General features: G+C 47.1%; 2 protein-coding genes across 2 annotated transcripts in view; both read left to right on the top strand.

Annotated features, from left to right (window-relative positions):
- LOC143500407 (centrobin-like) overlaps positions 1–8,811 on the top strand; it is a 22,939-nt gene extending 14,128 nt beyond the window's left edge. The window contains exons 11-20 of the mRNA XM_076994529.1: positions 164–297; positions 2,168–2,293; positions 3,398–3,545; positions 3,878–3,986; positions 5,222–5,392; positions 5,711–6,216; positions 7,041–7,122; positions 7,736–7,961; positions 8,278–8,350; positions 8,602–8,811. Of these exons, the coding sequence (XP_076850644.1) occupies positions 164–297; positions 2,168–2,293; positions 3,398–3,545; positions 3,878–3,986; positions 5,222–5,392; positions 5,711–6,216; positions 7,041–7,122; positions 7,736–7,961; positions 8,278–8,350; positions 8,602–8,703 (1,677 nt within the window). The 3' untranslated portion in view covers positions 8,704–8,811. The remainder of the gene's footprint in view (positions 1–163; positions 298–2,167; positions 2,294–3,397; positions 3,546–3,877; positions 3,987–5,221; positions 5,393–5,710; positions 6,217–7,040; positions 7,123–7,735; positions 7,962–8,277; positions 8,351–8,601) is intronic.
- A 3,885-nt stretch (positions 8,812–12,696) lies between these two features.
- Positions 12,697–15,000, top strand: part of LOC143500394 (2-acylglycerol O-acyltransferase 1-like) — a 9,461-nt gene continuing 7,157 nt past the window's right edge. The window contains exons 1-3 of the mRNA XM_076994512.1: positions 12,697–12,992; positions 13,631–13,809; positions 14,100–14,304. Of these exons, the coding sequence (XP_076850627.1) occupies positions 12,899–12,992; positions 13,631–13,809; positions 14,100–14,304 (478 nt within the window). The 5' untranslated portion in view covers positions 12,697–12,898. The remainder of the gene's footprint in view (positions 12,993–13,630; positions 13,810–14,099; positions 14,305–15,000) is intronic.

The raw sequence follows: 15,000 nt of genomic DNA, 5'->3' as shown, positions 1-15,000 counted from the left end.
GCTCTGTCTGTAGGGGTGGCGTTTGAGCGGCTCTGTCTGTAGGGGTGGCGTTTGAGTGGCTCTGTCTGTAGGGGTGGCGTTTGAGTGGCTCTGTCCGTCGGGGTGGCGTTTGAGCGGCTCTGTTCGTCAGGGGTGGCGTTTGAGCGGCTCTGTTTTGTAACAGGCACGTTTTGAGGCCCAGTGCTCCCAGCGGGAGGTGGAGCTCAGACTGGCTGTGGAGCAGCAGGTCACAGAAAGACTCTCGCACATCCAGCAGGACAACAACACGGCAACAGCCAAGTTACGGGAGCAGCACAGGTAACACACACACACACACACACACACACAGTCTCACACACACACACAGTCTCACACACACAGTCTCACACACAGTCTCACACACACACACACACAGTCTCACACACACACACACAGTCTCACACACACACACACACAATCTCACACACACACACACAGTCTCACACACACACATACGTTTTTTGTTGTTCCATCAAAGTGTGTCTAATGCATTAACAAGCAGTAGTTGGTCATGTTTAACACCAGAAGCACCTCAGAGCGCAGAGGTGGCTGGCACCTTTAATGTGTCTCAGCGTCAAGTACAAAGAATTTTAAAAAGATCTGAAGAGACTGGAGATGTTTTTGACAAGCCCAGGTCCTGCAGACCCCACAAGACAACTGCTCGGGAGGAACGTTTGTTGGTTAGAAAATCCAAAGCCAGTCCCTCTTCCACTGCAGCAGAGCTCCACCAGGCCTGGTCACCTCAAGTCCCTGTGTCAACTAGAACAGTTTGTAGGATTCTGTCTTGAAATGGCCTCCATGGTCGAATCAGTGCCCAGAATCCAGCACTAAACAAAAGGCCCACAACCTGCTAAACGGATGGATGCTGGAAAAGTGGCAGAAGGTGGATTTCTCAGATGAATCTTCAGTATGGATCCAAGATTCACCCAGAAAACAGTCAAGTTTGGTGGTGGAAAGATCATGGTCTGGGGTTACATTCAGTATGGGGGTGTGAGAAATATTTGCAAGGTGGAAGGCAATATCAATAGCCTAATATATCAAGAAGTATTAGCTACATCTTACATTCCCAATCATAAAAGGGGTCAAATTTTGCAGCAGGATGGTGCTCCATCTCATACATCCATCTCTACATCAAAGTTCCTCAAGGCGAAGAAGATCAAGGTGGTCCAGGACTGGCCAGCCCAGTCACCAGACATGAACATCATTGAGCATGTTTGGGGTAGGATGAAAGAGGAAGCTTGGAAGACAAAACCAAAGAATTTTGATGAACTCTGGGTTGATCTCTTCATCAACAAATTGTATGAATCACTGTTAAACTTTTGTCCTTCAAGCTCATGGAAGTCACACAAAATATTAAATATGGCTCTAATAGCACCACAACGTCATTCACCAGTGTTATGAAGCATATATTTGTATATGAAGTGAATTATTTGTTTGATTTTCACCTTACTTTCTGTGGGCGACAACATTTGTCTTGCCAAAATCCGACCTTTCTGTGTTCATTAAATGATCAATATTTCTGCAGTAAAGTAAATTTATTTTCATAAATTAAATCTCATTTGGGAGGGTTTCAGCTTTCATATGAGTCATTTCTAAAACCAATCGATGAAGTTAAAGTCAGGTTATAAGCTTTTGTTTCCACAACATGGATAAGTGACAGAACTTATGTCAGGGACTGTAGACTCTCCTAGTGTTAATGTATCAGACACTGCTTCTAATAGACTCTCCTAGTGTTAATGCATCAGACACTGCTTCTAATAGACTCTCCTAGTGTTAATGTATCAGACACTGTTTCTAATAGACTCTCATAGTGTTAATGCATCAGACACTGCTTCTAATAGACCAGGGGTATGCAAATAGAAATGATGACGGGCCACATTTTATTTTTTCAATCACTGAAGGGGCCGGTTACGGGGGGGGGGGGGGGGGGTTCGTAAACCGTCGTAAACTGTCGACCGGGGTGGGGGGGGGGGGGCGTGAACGCATTTGGGCGTCTGCTACCTGTTTGTTGTTGCCATAGAGGCAATCGCCAGCATCGTCTTGAGATCGCGGTGCGTGTGGGTCTGTCTGTGTGTGTGTGTGTGTGTGTGTGTGTGTGTGTGTGTGTGTGTGTGTGGGTGTGTGTGTGTGTGTGTGTGTGTGTTCACAGAAAGCAGTTGTTGGACCTGAGGGATCACCATGAGCGTGAACTGTCTGCTCAGGTGGACGAGTTCAGAGTTCAGCTGCAGGAGAGAGACACTAGACAACACCAGCTCACTCTGCAGTTCAACAACAGGTACGTTAACACACCAGCTACAGGTGTAACCTCCACACCCACAACAGGTACGTTAACACACCAGCTACAGGTGTAACCCCCACACCCACAACAGGTACGTTAACACACCAGCTACAGGTGTAACCCCCACACCCACAACAGGTACGTTAACACACCAGCTACAGGTGTAACCCCCACACCCACAACAGGTACATTAACACACCAGCTACAGGTGTAACCCCCACATCCACAACAGGTACGTTAACACACCAGCTACAGGTGTAACACCCACAACAGGTACGTTAACACACCAGCTACAGGTGTAACACCCACAACAGGTACGTTAACACGCCAGCTACAGGTGTAACCCCCACACCCACAACAGGTACGTTTTTTACACACCAGCTACAGGTGCAACCCCCACACCCACAACAGGTACGTTAACACACCAGCTACAGGTGTAACCCCCACACCCACAACAGGTACATTAACACACCAGCTACAGGTGTAACCCCCCACACCCACAACAGGTACGTTAACACACCAGCTACAGGTGTAACACCCACAACAGGTACGTTAACACGCCAGCTACAGGTGTAACCCCCACACCCACAACAGGTACGTTTTTTACACACCAGCTACAGGTGCAACCCCCACACCCACAACAGGTACGTTAACACACCAGCTACAGGTGTAACCCCCACACCCACAACAGGTACGTTAACACACCAGCTACATGTGTAACCCCCACACCCACAACAGGTACGTTAACACACCAGCTACATGTGTAACCCCCACACCCACAACAGGTACGTTAACACACCAGCTACAGGTGTAACCCCCACACCCACAACAGGTACGTTAACACACCAGCTACAGGTGTAACCCCCACACCCACAACAGGTACGTTAACACACCAGCTACAGGTGTAACCCTCACACCCACAACAGGTACGTTAACACACCAGCTACAGGTGTAACCCCCACACCCACAACAGGAAGCATTTCCCTCCATAAATGCAAATGCATATCGTGTGTGTGTGTGTGTGTGTGTGTGTGTGTGTGTGTGTGTGCGCGTGTGTGCGTGTGTGCGTGTGTGTGTGTGTGTGTGCGCGTGTGTGTATAGGATGGCAGAGTTACAAGAGCAGTTGGGTTCCATGGAAACCAGTAAGCGAAGGCTGGAGATGCAGAGGGAAGAGTTAGTGTCCCGCCTACAAGGGATGATGCGCTCCCATTGGACGGAAGCTTTGAGGCTGCTGACCAATCCAGAGCAGGTGTCAGAGAAATGTAGCTGTGTGTGTGTGTGTGTCTGTGTTTACAGGTGTGTGTGTGTGTGTGTGTGTGTGTGTGTGTGTGTGTGTGTGTGTGTGTGTGTGTGTTTACAGGTGTGTTTTATGAGTGTGTGTGTGTGTGTGCATTTTTGTTTGTTCATATATATGTATACGTGTGTGTAAGGTTGAAGGGTCACTCCCTTCCTTGTCTCTGTGTATGTGGGCTTGGGTGTGTTTTATAAATAAAGGTGTGTGTGTGTGTGTGTGTGTGTGTGTGTGTGTGTGTGTGTGTGTGTGTGTGTGTGTGTGTGTGTGTGTGTGTGTGTGTGTGTTAGGTTGAAGGGTCACTCCCTTCACTCCCCCTGTATGGCACTCCCAGAACTCCCTCCTGTCCTGAGGCTGAAGACACCAAAAGCTTTGGAACAGTTACCACAGTGACTCCAGGTACAGACGGTTACCACAGTGACTCCAGGTACAGACGGTTACCACAGTGACTCCAGGTACAGACGGTTACCACAGTGACTCCAGGTACAGACGGTTACCACAGTGACTCCAGGTACAGACGGTTACCACAGTGACTACAGGTACAGACGGTTACCACAGTGACTACAGGTACAGACGGTTACCACAGTGACTACAGGTACAGACGGTTACCACAGTGACTACAGGTACAGACGGTTACCACAGTGACTCCAGGTACAGACGGTTACCACAGTGACTCCAGGTACAGACGGTTACCACAGTGACTCCAGGTACAGACGGTTACCACAGTGACTCCAGGTACAGACGGTTACCACAGTGACTCCAGGTACAGACGGTTACCACAGTGACTCCAGGTACAGACGGTTACCACAGTGACTCCAGGTACAGACGGTTACCACAGTGACTCCAGGTACAGACGGTTACCACAGTGACTCCAGGTACAGACGGTTACCACAGTGACTCCAGGTACAGACGGTTACCACAGTGACTCCAGGTACAGACGGTTACCACAGTGACTCCAGGTACAGACGGTTACCACAGTGACTCCAGGTACAGACGGTTACCACAGTGACTCCAGGTACAGACGGTTACCACAGTGACTCCAGGTACAGACGGTTACCACAGTGACTCCAGGTACAGACGGTTACCACAGTGACTCCAAGTACAGACGGTTACCACAGTGACTCCAGGTACAGACGGTTACCACAGTGACTCCAGGTACAGACGGTTACCACAGTGACTCCAGGTACAGACGGTTACCACAGTGACTCCAGGTACAGACGGTTACCACAGTGACTACAGGTACAGACGGTTACCACAGTGACTACAGGTACAGACGGTTACCACAGTTGCTTGATTAAGAAACTATTGAGCAACATACACACACACATACATATACATACATACATATAGATTACTTTGTATATAATATATAGATGGATAGATTACTAGTATATATAACATATAGATAGATTACTGGTGTGTGTATAAATACTTCTCTGTGAATACTGCGCCTAGAATAAATCAGGCAAAACGATGTCCCACAAAATCCTGTTATACAGAAGCGGTTTGCTGATTGGCTGGGAGATTTTGGGTTCAGACTGAGTAGCTGTAACCATGGCGATCTGAGCTGTTCTCCAGAGTTCAGTGCTTTTGTTAATGAGCATGAATGGTCCTCCCCTATCTCCGCCTCTCAGCTGCCCCTCAGGCTGTAGTGCTACACCTGTCCAGAGAGAGGCAGCGTGGGCAGGGGGCAGGTGCAGCTCGCAGGGTGGATGATGGTGGAGGACACTCTGACTTTGGCCTCTTAAACCACACCCAGAACTTCACTCCCCTGGAACCTGTGCTGGATGAGACTAATCTCACAGGTACACGCACACACACACACACACACACACCACACACACACACACACACAGGTACACACGCACACACACAGGCACACACGCACACACTCGCACCAAAGAAAACAAAAAAGATGCTCACAAACACACACAGAAAATCTCTGTGCTACTAACACCCAGAACATGTCTGGTGGAAGACATGTCTGGTGGAAGGACCTTTATATGTGTGTGTGTGTGTGTGTGTGTGTGTGTGTGTGTGTGTGTGTGTGTGTGTGTGTGTGTGTGTGTGTGTGTGTGTGTGTGTGTGTGTGTGTGTGTGTGTGTGTGTGTGTGGTTTTTCAGTTCTAGGAGGTGATTTAAGCACTTTTTGGGACAAGCCTCTGGAAGGAGTAAAACAGAACCGGGAAAGAGAGATGGAGAGAGAGGGGGGGAGAGAGAGGGATAGAGGGAGAGAAGGAATGGAGAAAATGGGGGGAAAAGAAGACATTAGATCTAGCAGAGAGAGAGCCTGTGCAGAGAGTGGCTCTCTAGCCCTGAATCCAAAACCAGTTCATTACGATGAGGATTCATACACTCACGTGAACCAGATCAGGAGTCAAGTTGAAAGGTCAAGTGTGAACAGACAAGTGAATCACATTCCAGTTCCTATTTGCAATCTGAATCAAATGCAGTCTTCCTCAGAGAGCCGGATGAATCCGATGTGTAGCCTGCACAGTACGACTGGAGCAGAAACTCCACCCATAAAGGAACAGTCTCTGTCAGTCAAAGAAAGAGTCCCTCCTACTGTGACCAGTGGCCAAACTCTTCATGAGGACAGACAGAATGAGCTGCAGTACTACATATCAAAGGTATAGACCACCACACACTCCTCCGTTATGTAACTTGTACCTGGATGGTTGGAGTTAACCCTAACCCTTAACTCATACCTGGATGGTTGGAGTTAACCCTAAACCTTAACTCCTACCTGGATGGTTGGGGTTAACCCTAAACCTTAACTCATACATGGATGTTGGGGTTAACCCTAACCCTTAACTTGTACCTGGATGTTGGGGTTAACCCCCTAACCCTTAACTTGTACCTGGATGTTGGGGTTAACCCTAACCCTTAACTTGTACCTGGATGTTGTGGTTAACCCTAAACCTTAACTTGTACCTGGATGTTGGGGTTAACCCTAACCCTTAACTCGTACCTGGATGGTTGGGGTTAACCCTAACCCTTAACTCCTACCTGGATGGTTGGGGTTAACCCTAAACCTTAACTCGTACCTGGAATGTTGGGGTTAACCCTAAACCTTAACTCCTACCTGGATGGCCGCACCTTGGGGCTTGACATGCAGGATCTGGGGCATGTGTATCTACAGCTATGTGATACTTTACAGCTATGTGATACTTTACAGCTGTGTGATACTTTACAGCTGTGTAATTCTCTTTAAATGGAGAAACACTGTCCTGACACTGAATGTGAATCTTCTGTTTGTTCATAAAGCATCATCACCTCTCCCCCCTCCCTCCCTTTCTCTCTCCGTCTCTCCCTCTATTTAATCTCTCTCCCCTTCCCTCCCTCTCTCTCCCCTGTCTCTACCTCTATTTAATATCTCTATCTCTGCCTCTCTCTCTATTTATTCTTTATCTATCTCTCTCTCTCTCTCTCTCTCTCTCTCTCTCTCACTCAGTTGTTGGATCGTTCTCCTGGAGAGCCTCTGAAGGAGCAGCCTGTAGATCAGAGGAGACCAGACCTCCAGTCAGTCGGTCCAGGTGTGTTACTTTACTCTGGATTAATGTTGCATCTACAAGTATTCAGACCTTGTTTATGACAGTTGAGCTGTGGTGCCCGTCTGTGTGAGGTCTCTCAGCTGTTGGTCCGAGTGAAACCAGGTCATGAGGTCAACTACATTTCTACAACACTGTGCCCAGAGCACAGAACCCTTCATCATGGTCCAACAGAAGACATTTGGACCATTACTGGTCTTCCTGGATCTGTCCCCCAGCTAAACTGGGAATGAAGTGTCATGGTCAGGCAGGTCGCCAAGAACCCAGTGGTCACTATGAAGGAGATGCAGAGATCCTTTGTGGAGATGAACCTTCCAGAAGGACGACCATCAGTCCAGGACTCTGATCAGGCCTTTAAGTAGCAGGAGCAGACAGAAGGCATTCCTCACCGAATGGCTCATGAGAGTCTGATTACAGTTTTCCAGAATAACTCCATAACTCCCAGACCATGAGAAGCAATCCTATCTGATGAAAGGAAGATCCTACACAGACACTCTCTGTTCAGCCTGTGTGTGTGTGTGTGTGTGTGTGTGTGTGTGTGTGTGTGTGTGTGTGTGTGTGTGTGTGTGTGTGTGTGTGTGTGTGTGTGTGTGTGTAGATGTGAGTTCGGAGTGTTTCCCCAGAGTGTCAGGGGAGTTGGACTCTCTCCACACACACTCTCGTTCACGCCCCCCCGGCTGTCTGAGCGAGCTACCACTCCACCCTCAGCTGGAGCAGCTCACCAGCCTTCTACGCGTGGCCACGCCCTCCGCCAACACCACCCACGCCACCGACACCACCCACGCCGCCAAGCAACTACACCAGCTCCTCTCTGGTCTGCTCAGGTATGATGTGTGTGTGTGTGTGTGTGTGTGTCAGGGGTATGTGTCCCCCCAGGGTGGGGGTGTGTGTGTGTCTGTCTGTAGGTCAGGGGTATGTTTCCCCCCAGGGTGTGTGTGTGTGTGTGTGTGTGTGTGTGTGTCTGTGGGTCAGGGGTATGTGTCCCCACAGAAGGGGGGGAGCGTGTGTGTGTGTGTGCGTATCCTTACTATATGAGCCATTATCTTCTGATGTGTGCTCATGCCCAGATGTTGAAGCTGTTTTCTGACTATTAAACATGTTCTTGTTTTCTGTGTGTCTCTGTGTGTGTGTGTGTACTAGGTCAGGGGAACCCTGTACTGACACAGTTAGAGCCAACCTGGATCAAAAACTAACACAGCATGAAAAAAAAGAGGTGAGGCGCACACACACACACGCACACACACACACACACACACACACACAGATGGCCCCCTCACACACTAAGCATGTTTATTCATTAACTCTGGTAGCTGCAACTCAGGCCCAGGTGAGAACATCTCCTCCCCATCTTCATAATGTACCACCGTGTCCACCACAACTCCCACTGTACAGGAACACAGTTCTGATCTGTATCTGATCTGTGTGTGTGTGTGTGTGTGTGTGTGTGTGTGTGTGTGAGATCAGCGCCAGGCTCCGCCCCGTCCCACACAAAGTACAACCTCACGACGGCACCACAGCGGATCCCAAGGTCTCCGACCAGGTTCAAAGGTCAACGTGTGGAAATGAGATGATTTGTGCGTTTGTGTTTTTGTGCTTTATTACACACATACACACAATGTCCTGTTTTTAATGTTTCTGAAGATTTGTTCCCTCTAATGTATTAAATGGATTTTTTTTTACAGGTGTCCATTTTGTCTTTAGTGTTGATCTGGGTTTTTAAAAATGAGGTTTTTCTACATAATTACTGTATACGCAGCAAGGTAATAAAACAAGATATTTAACACTCACACTCGGTGTTGTTTAATCAAGCACTACGGTTAGGGATAGGGCTGGGGTTAGTTAGTTGTTAGGGATTAGGGATAGGGTTTGAACTGGGTGTATTATTAAATGCCTTGTTTATAAACAAGATTTTTCAACTCAACTCTGTTTGATTACAAAACACACGAAATGAAAAACATTACGGTATCTCCATGGTTATGAGGTCAGGACACAAGCTCCAAGAACGTCATAAGGATCATAATCAGAAACTAGAGATGTGCATTTCCTGAAGGAAATACATAGTGCTTGAAAAGAGATGCAAGTCTGTGTGTGTGTGTGTGTGTGTGTGTGTGTGTGTGTGTGTGTGTGTGTGTGTGTGCATGTAGTGTATATGGTGTATATGCTCCATCTGCCCCATCTACTCCATCTACTCCATCTTCTCTATGTGCCCCATTTGCCCCTCTGCTCCATCTGCCCCATACGGCCCTCTGCTCTATCTGCCCCATCTGCCCCTCTGCTCCATCTACCCCTCTGCTCCATCTGCCCCCTTTGCCCCATCTGCCCCTCCCATCTGCTCTATCTGCCCCATTTGCCTCTCACCCTCATCTGCCCCTCTGCTCCATCTGCTCTATCTGCCCCATTTGCCCCTCACCCTCATCTGCCCCTCTGCTCCATCTGCCCCTCTTCTCCATCTGCCCCATCTGCCCCTCTGCTCCATCTGCCCCTCTGCTCCATCTACCCCTCTGCTCCATCTGCCCCATCTGCATGTATGTATGTGTGTGTGTCTGTGTGGTGTATATGTGTGTGTCTGTGTGTAGTGGGTATGAGAGAGATGCAGGTGTGTGCGCGTGCGTGTGTGGGGGAGGGGGAGAGACATTCAAATAATAACTGTCACTCTGTCTCTGCCACTCTGAGTGGAGAAGCCTTGTTTTATGTGATTTGCACCCTCCGAACAAACGGTCGTAGTTCGGGACCCATTTAACCTATCGCTTCACCGAAGAGATTGTGTGGGAGAGGACCCCTTGCTGATGATTTTGATATATTTTTGTGTGGTTTGACCCTAAAATGACTGATTTATGACAAGTTAAATATACACAAAAATCTCAACAAAGCTGATTCTGATTCTCATACATTTATATGGGGGCCAATGGGGTAGTTTTCTGTGTCTGGTGCCAAACAAATGCTCATAACTCTAAAAAGAATTGATCAAATGATTAGATATCTCGGCTTGCCAAAAAGGACAAGTTTATCTCCCATTTAAAATTTAAATGGAGCTTCTAGGTCAAGGTGTAAGGATTTTACAGCAGTTTATCCAAGAACGTTTTGATCATTTTTTATGCCAGCTCACACTCTAATTGGCAGTGATGATTTGAAATTCTGAACATTCCACCATTCATTTTAATTGGGCCATTTTTCATTTTTAAACTCAATTCTATTAAAATCTATAACTCTAATCGACTCCAAAAACGGATAGCACACCACACAGAGCCAAGACCTTCAAAACGCAGTTCGAACGGAGTCTGTACGTTAAGCGGTTCGGGCCGCATTAATTGCAGAAATTTGGAGAAAAGGAATAACAATATAGGGCTTTTCAAGCCCTATAATTAGACTTAATTTCTATTTACAGAGGAACTGAAACATTCAGCACATGGAATAAACACACAAGTGCTATTATCTGGACCCATGATGCAGTCTTAGACTTGAACCCATGATACCAGGTCTACAGGTCATCTGTCACTGCTTCAGTTACACTGTCCCTCATCAACTCAAATCAATGATGTCATCATGATGATCAGGAATGTAAAATCAGCAACTGGTGTTTGAAACTCTACAAACACTTTGGCCAGGAGTAAATCCAGTGAAGCAGTGTTAAACCATTTGAATGATGGGGACATCAGTAATGTCCTCACACCGTACTCACTCTCAGAGAGGTAATGACCTCACACCGTACTCACTCTCAGAGAGGTAATGACCTCACACCGTACTCACTCTCAGAGAGGTAATGACCTCACACCGTACTCACTCTCAGAGAGGTAATGTCCTCACACCGTACTCACTCTCAGAGAGGTAATGTCCTCACACTGTACTCACTCTCAGAGAGGTAATGACCTCACACTGTACTCACTCTCAGAGAGGTAATGACCTCACACCGTACTCACTCTCAGAGAGGTAATGTCCTCACACTGTACTCACTCTCAGAGAGGTAATGTCCTCACACCGTACTCACTCTCAGAGAGGTAATGTCCTCACACCGTACTCACTCTCAGAGAGGTAATGTCCTCACACTGTACTCACTCTCAGAGAGGTAATGACCTCACACCGTACTCACTCTCAGAGAGGTAATGTTCTCACACCGTACTCACTCTCAGAGAGGTAATGTTCTCACACCGTACTCACTCTCAGAGAGGTAATGACCTCACACCGTACTCACTCTCAGAGAGGTAATGACCTCACACTGTCCTCACTCTCAGAGAGGTAATGACCTCACACCGTACTCACTCTCAGAGAGGTAATGTCCTCACACCGTACTCACTCTCAGAGAGGTAATGTCCTCACACCGTACTCACTCTCAGAGAGGTAATGACCTCACACCGTACTCACTCTCAGAGAGGTAATGACCTCACACTGTCCTCACTCTCAGAGAGGTAATGACCTCACACCGTACTCACTCTCAGAGAGGTAATGACCTCACACCGTACTCACTCTCAGAGAGGTAATGTCCTCACACCGTCCTCACTCTCAGAGAGGTAATGTCCTCACACCGTACTCACTCTCAGAGAGGTAATGTCCTCACACCGTCCTCACTCTCAGAGAGGTAATGTCCTCACACCGTACTCACTCTCAGAGAGGTAATGTCCTCACACCGTCCTCACTCTCAGAGAGGTAATGTCCTCACACCGTACTCACACCGTACTCACTCTCAGAGAGGTAATGTCCTCACACCGTACTCACACTGTCCTCACTCTGGTATAGTATCCTAGCATATCCTACCATTTTCCCTTTTGGTTGCTTGGATACGAGCATTTCAACATGAATCTACATTCCTGTCTCATATTTCAACATGAATCGTCCTGTCTCACATTTTGTCACGTACGTCTGCTCAGCTCCTTGGAGCGTCTTAGCAAACAAATAAAATATCAAAATATCTGACCATGATACCATCATGATGCAGACATGCAGGTTTCTCCTAAACAACACTCAGGACGATTCATCCTCCTCCCAGACACGACACTCATCAGACCCTAACCCCAACTCAACCCAACCCCCAACTCTAACTCTCACCCCAACTCAAACCTTACCCCTAACTCTCACCCCAACTCTAACTATAACCCCAACTCAAACCCTACCCCTAACTCTCACCCCAACTCTAACTATAACCCCAACTCTAACTATAACCCCAACTCAAACCCTACCCCTAACTCTCACCCCAACTCTAACTATAACACCAACTCTAACTATAAACCCAACTCTAACCCCAACCCTAACTCTCACCCCAACTCTAACACTAACTCTAACCATTAGCAGACACCCTCAGTGTGTTAATGGTGTCTAAGACATGTAAAGCACTACTGTAAACTGTTAATGGTAAATACTGTAAATGTAATCTCAGTCTGTTATGACGGCGAATCTACGCGTGGTTTAACGTGTACACACACACACACACACACACACACACCGCTTTTACCGTTTTACCACTGACCTGTCCCGGTCACGGGGGCGCGCGCGGCTCGCTCCCGATTGGTCAGAAGTGCATTTCTTGAAGGGGCGGGTATGTGACGTCACGGGCGCAGCCCGGACCGAGTGGCGCGCACACGCGCTTAAATCCCTCGCGCTTGAAGACAAGTTGTGTTTTCTCGTTACCGAAGTGTGCAGAGTTGGGTCGTCCGTCGCGCGGGTGTCTGCGACTAACGTGTCGGTAACGGTTCGGTAGAGAAGAGCGTGAGACGGGTGTGGCCTGCACGGATGAGCGTGTGGGAATGTGTGTGAATGTGTGAGTGAAGCAATGAAGGTTGAGTTCGCTCCGTTAAATATTCCGTTGCGACGACGGTTGCAGACCGCCGCTGTGGTTCAGTGGGTCTTCTCCTTCCTCGCGCTGGGTGAGTAAACCACCCGCACGGTCCGCGCCCCTGGCGGAGTGGTCGGTCCCTCCTCCCTACTGAAAAATTAGTGTTTTACCTAATGGTCTTTGAACTAGAATACAGTGGTAATCTGAGTGTGCTGTCCTGCACAATCTGAGTGAACAGAGTGTTGCATAATAATGATGATGATGATGGTGAGCGAGCGAGAGAACCCTTATGGTAAACCCTAATCCCAAAACCTAACTCGAGTCCCAAAAACTAACCCTAATACCAAAACCTAACTCTAGTCCCAAAAACTAACCCTAATACCAAAACCTCACTCTAGTCCCAAAACCTAAACCCAGCTCTAGTCCCAACACCTAACCCCTAACCCTAGTCCCAACCCCTACCCCTAGTGCCCTTGTGTGAACGGACATCAGTGTTTCTTCACAGCAGCAGTGACACATTCTCACTCACAAACGAGCCATAACTTCACCTTCATATAGGGAGACACTCGTGTAGGGAGAGACACGTTTCTCCTCTTTTTTAATTTAGTCAATTTTTTACTTTACGTTCATGTTTTTGTTCCACTAATTTAACGGTTTTAAAACATTGTCATCCATCTCTCTCCATCCATCTCTCTCTCTCTCTCTCTCTCTCTCTCTCTCTCTGTCTAGCTCAATGTTGTCTGGCTGCATTTGTGCTTCTCTGCTTAAGTGATTGGTGGATTGTGGGAGCGCTGTATGCTGGTTGGCTGTATCTAGACAGAGACACGCCCACATGTGGAGGTCGGAGGTCACACTGGGTCAGAAACTGGACCATGTGGAAATACTTCAGAGATTATTTCACCATTTCTGTAAGAGAGAATATGTGTGTATGGCGGAGAGTGTTCACATTTATGTGTGTATGAGAGAGAGTGTTCACATTTATGTGTGTATGAGAGAGAGTGTTCACATTTATGTGTGTATGAGTGTTCATGTTTGCACTTTCGTAGACTAAAGATGTCGCGTGGCTTTCAAATGAGAGGTTAGTGTGTCACCCCTATTATGCAGTAATGTTTAAATGTCTCCCTCCCTCTCTGTCCATCTCTCTCTCTCTTTTTCTTTCTCTCTCTCTTTCTCTCTCTCTCTCTCTCTCTCTCTCTAGCTGATAAAGACTGTGGATCTTGAGCCAAACCGTAACTACTTGTTTGGTTTCCATCCACATGGGGTGTTGGTCGCTGGTGCATTTGGGAACTTCTGTACAGAAGCATCGGGATTCTCCGAGCTGTTCCCAGGACTCACTCCCTTCCTCCTGATGCTGCCGTTCTGGTTCAGAGTGCCTTTCTTCAGAGACTATATCATGTGTGGAGGTGAGCAAAAGAGAGAGAGAGAGGGGGGGGTGTTCAGTGCTGCAGTGACACTGAGAAACTGCTGTAGATATAAGGAGAGAAGAGTGAACTGATCACACACACAGCACCATGTGTCTGACACCACCTGAGGGACAAACAGTGAGGACAGTCAAACATGATTATTAAACAACCAGTGAGGACAATCAAACATGATTATTAAACAACCAGTGAGGACAAAACAAACATGATTATTAAAACAACCAGTGAGGACAGTCAAACATGATTATTAAACAACCAGTGAGGACAGTCAAACATGATTATTAAACAACCAGTGAGGACAGTCAAACATGATTATTAAACAAACCAGTGAGGACAATCAAACATGATTATTAAACAAACCAGTGAGGACAATCAAACATGATTATTAAACAAACCAGTGAGGACAATCAAACATGATTATTAAACAAACCAGTGAGGACAATCAAACATGATTATTAAACAAACCAGTGAGGACAATCAAACATGATTATTAAACAACCAGTGAGGACAATCAAACATGATTATTAAACAACCAGTGAGGACAGTCAAACATGATTATTAAACAACCAGTGAGGACAGTCAAACATGATTATTAAACAACCAGTGAGGACAGTCAAACATGATTATTAAACAACCAGTGAGGACAGTCAAACATGATTATTAAACAACCAGTGAGGA

Source organism: Brachyhypopomus gauderio, unplaced genomic scaffold (assembly GCF_052324685.1).
Source record: "Brachyhypopomus gauderio isolate BG-103 unplaced genomic scaffold, BGAUD_0.2 sc148, whole genome shotgun sequence".
NCBI lineage: Eukaryota > Metazoa > Chordata > Actinopteri > Gymnotiformes > Hypopomidae > Brachyhypopomus > Brachyhypopomus gauderio.
This window is presented reverse-complemented; position numbering and strand designations above follow the sequence as displayed.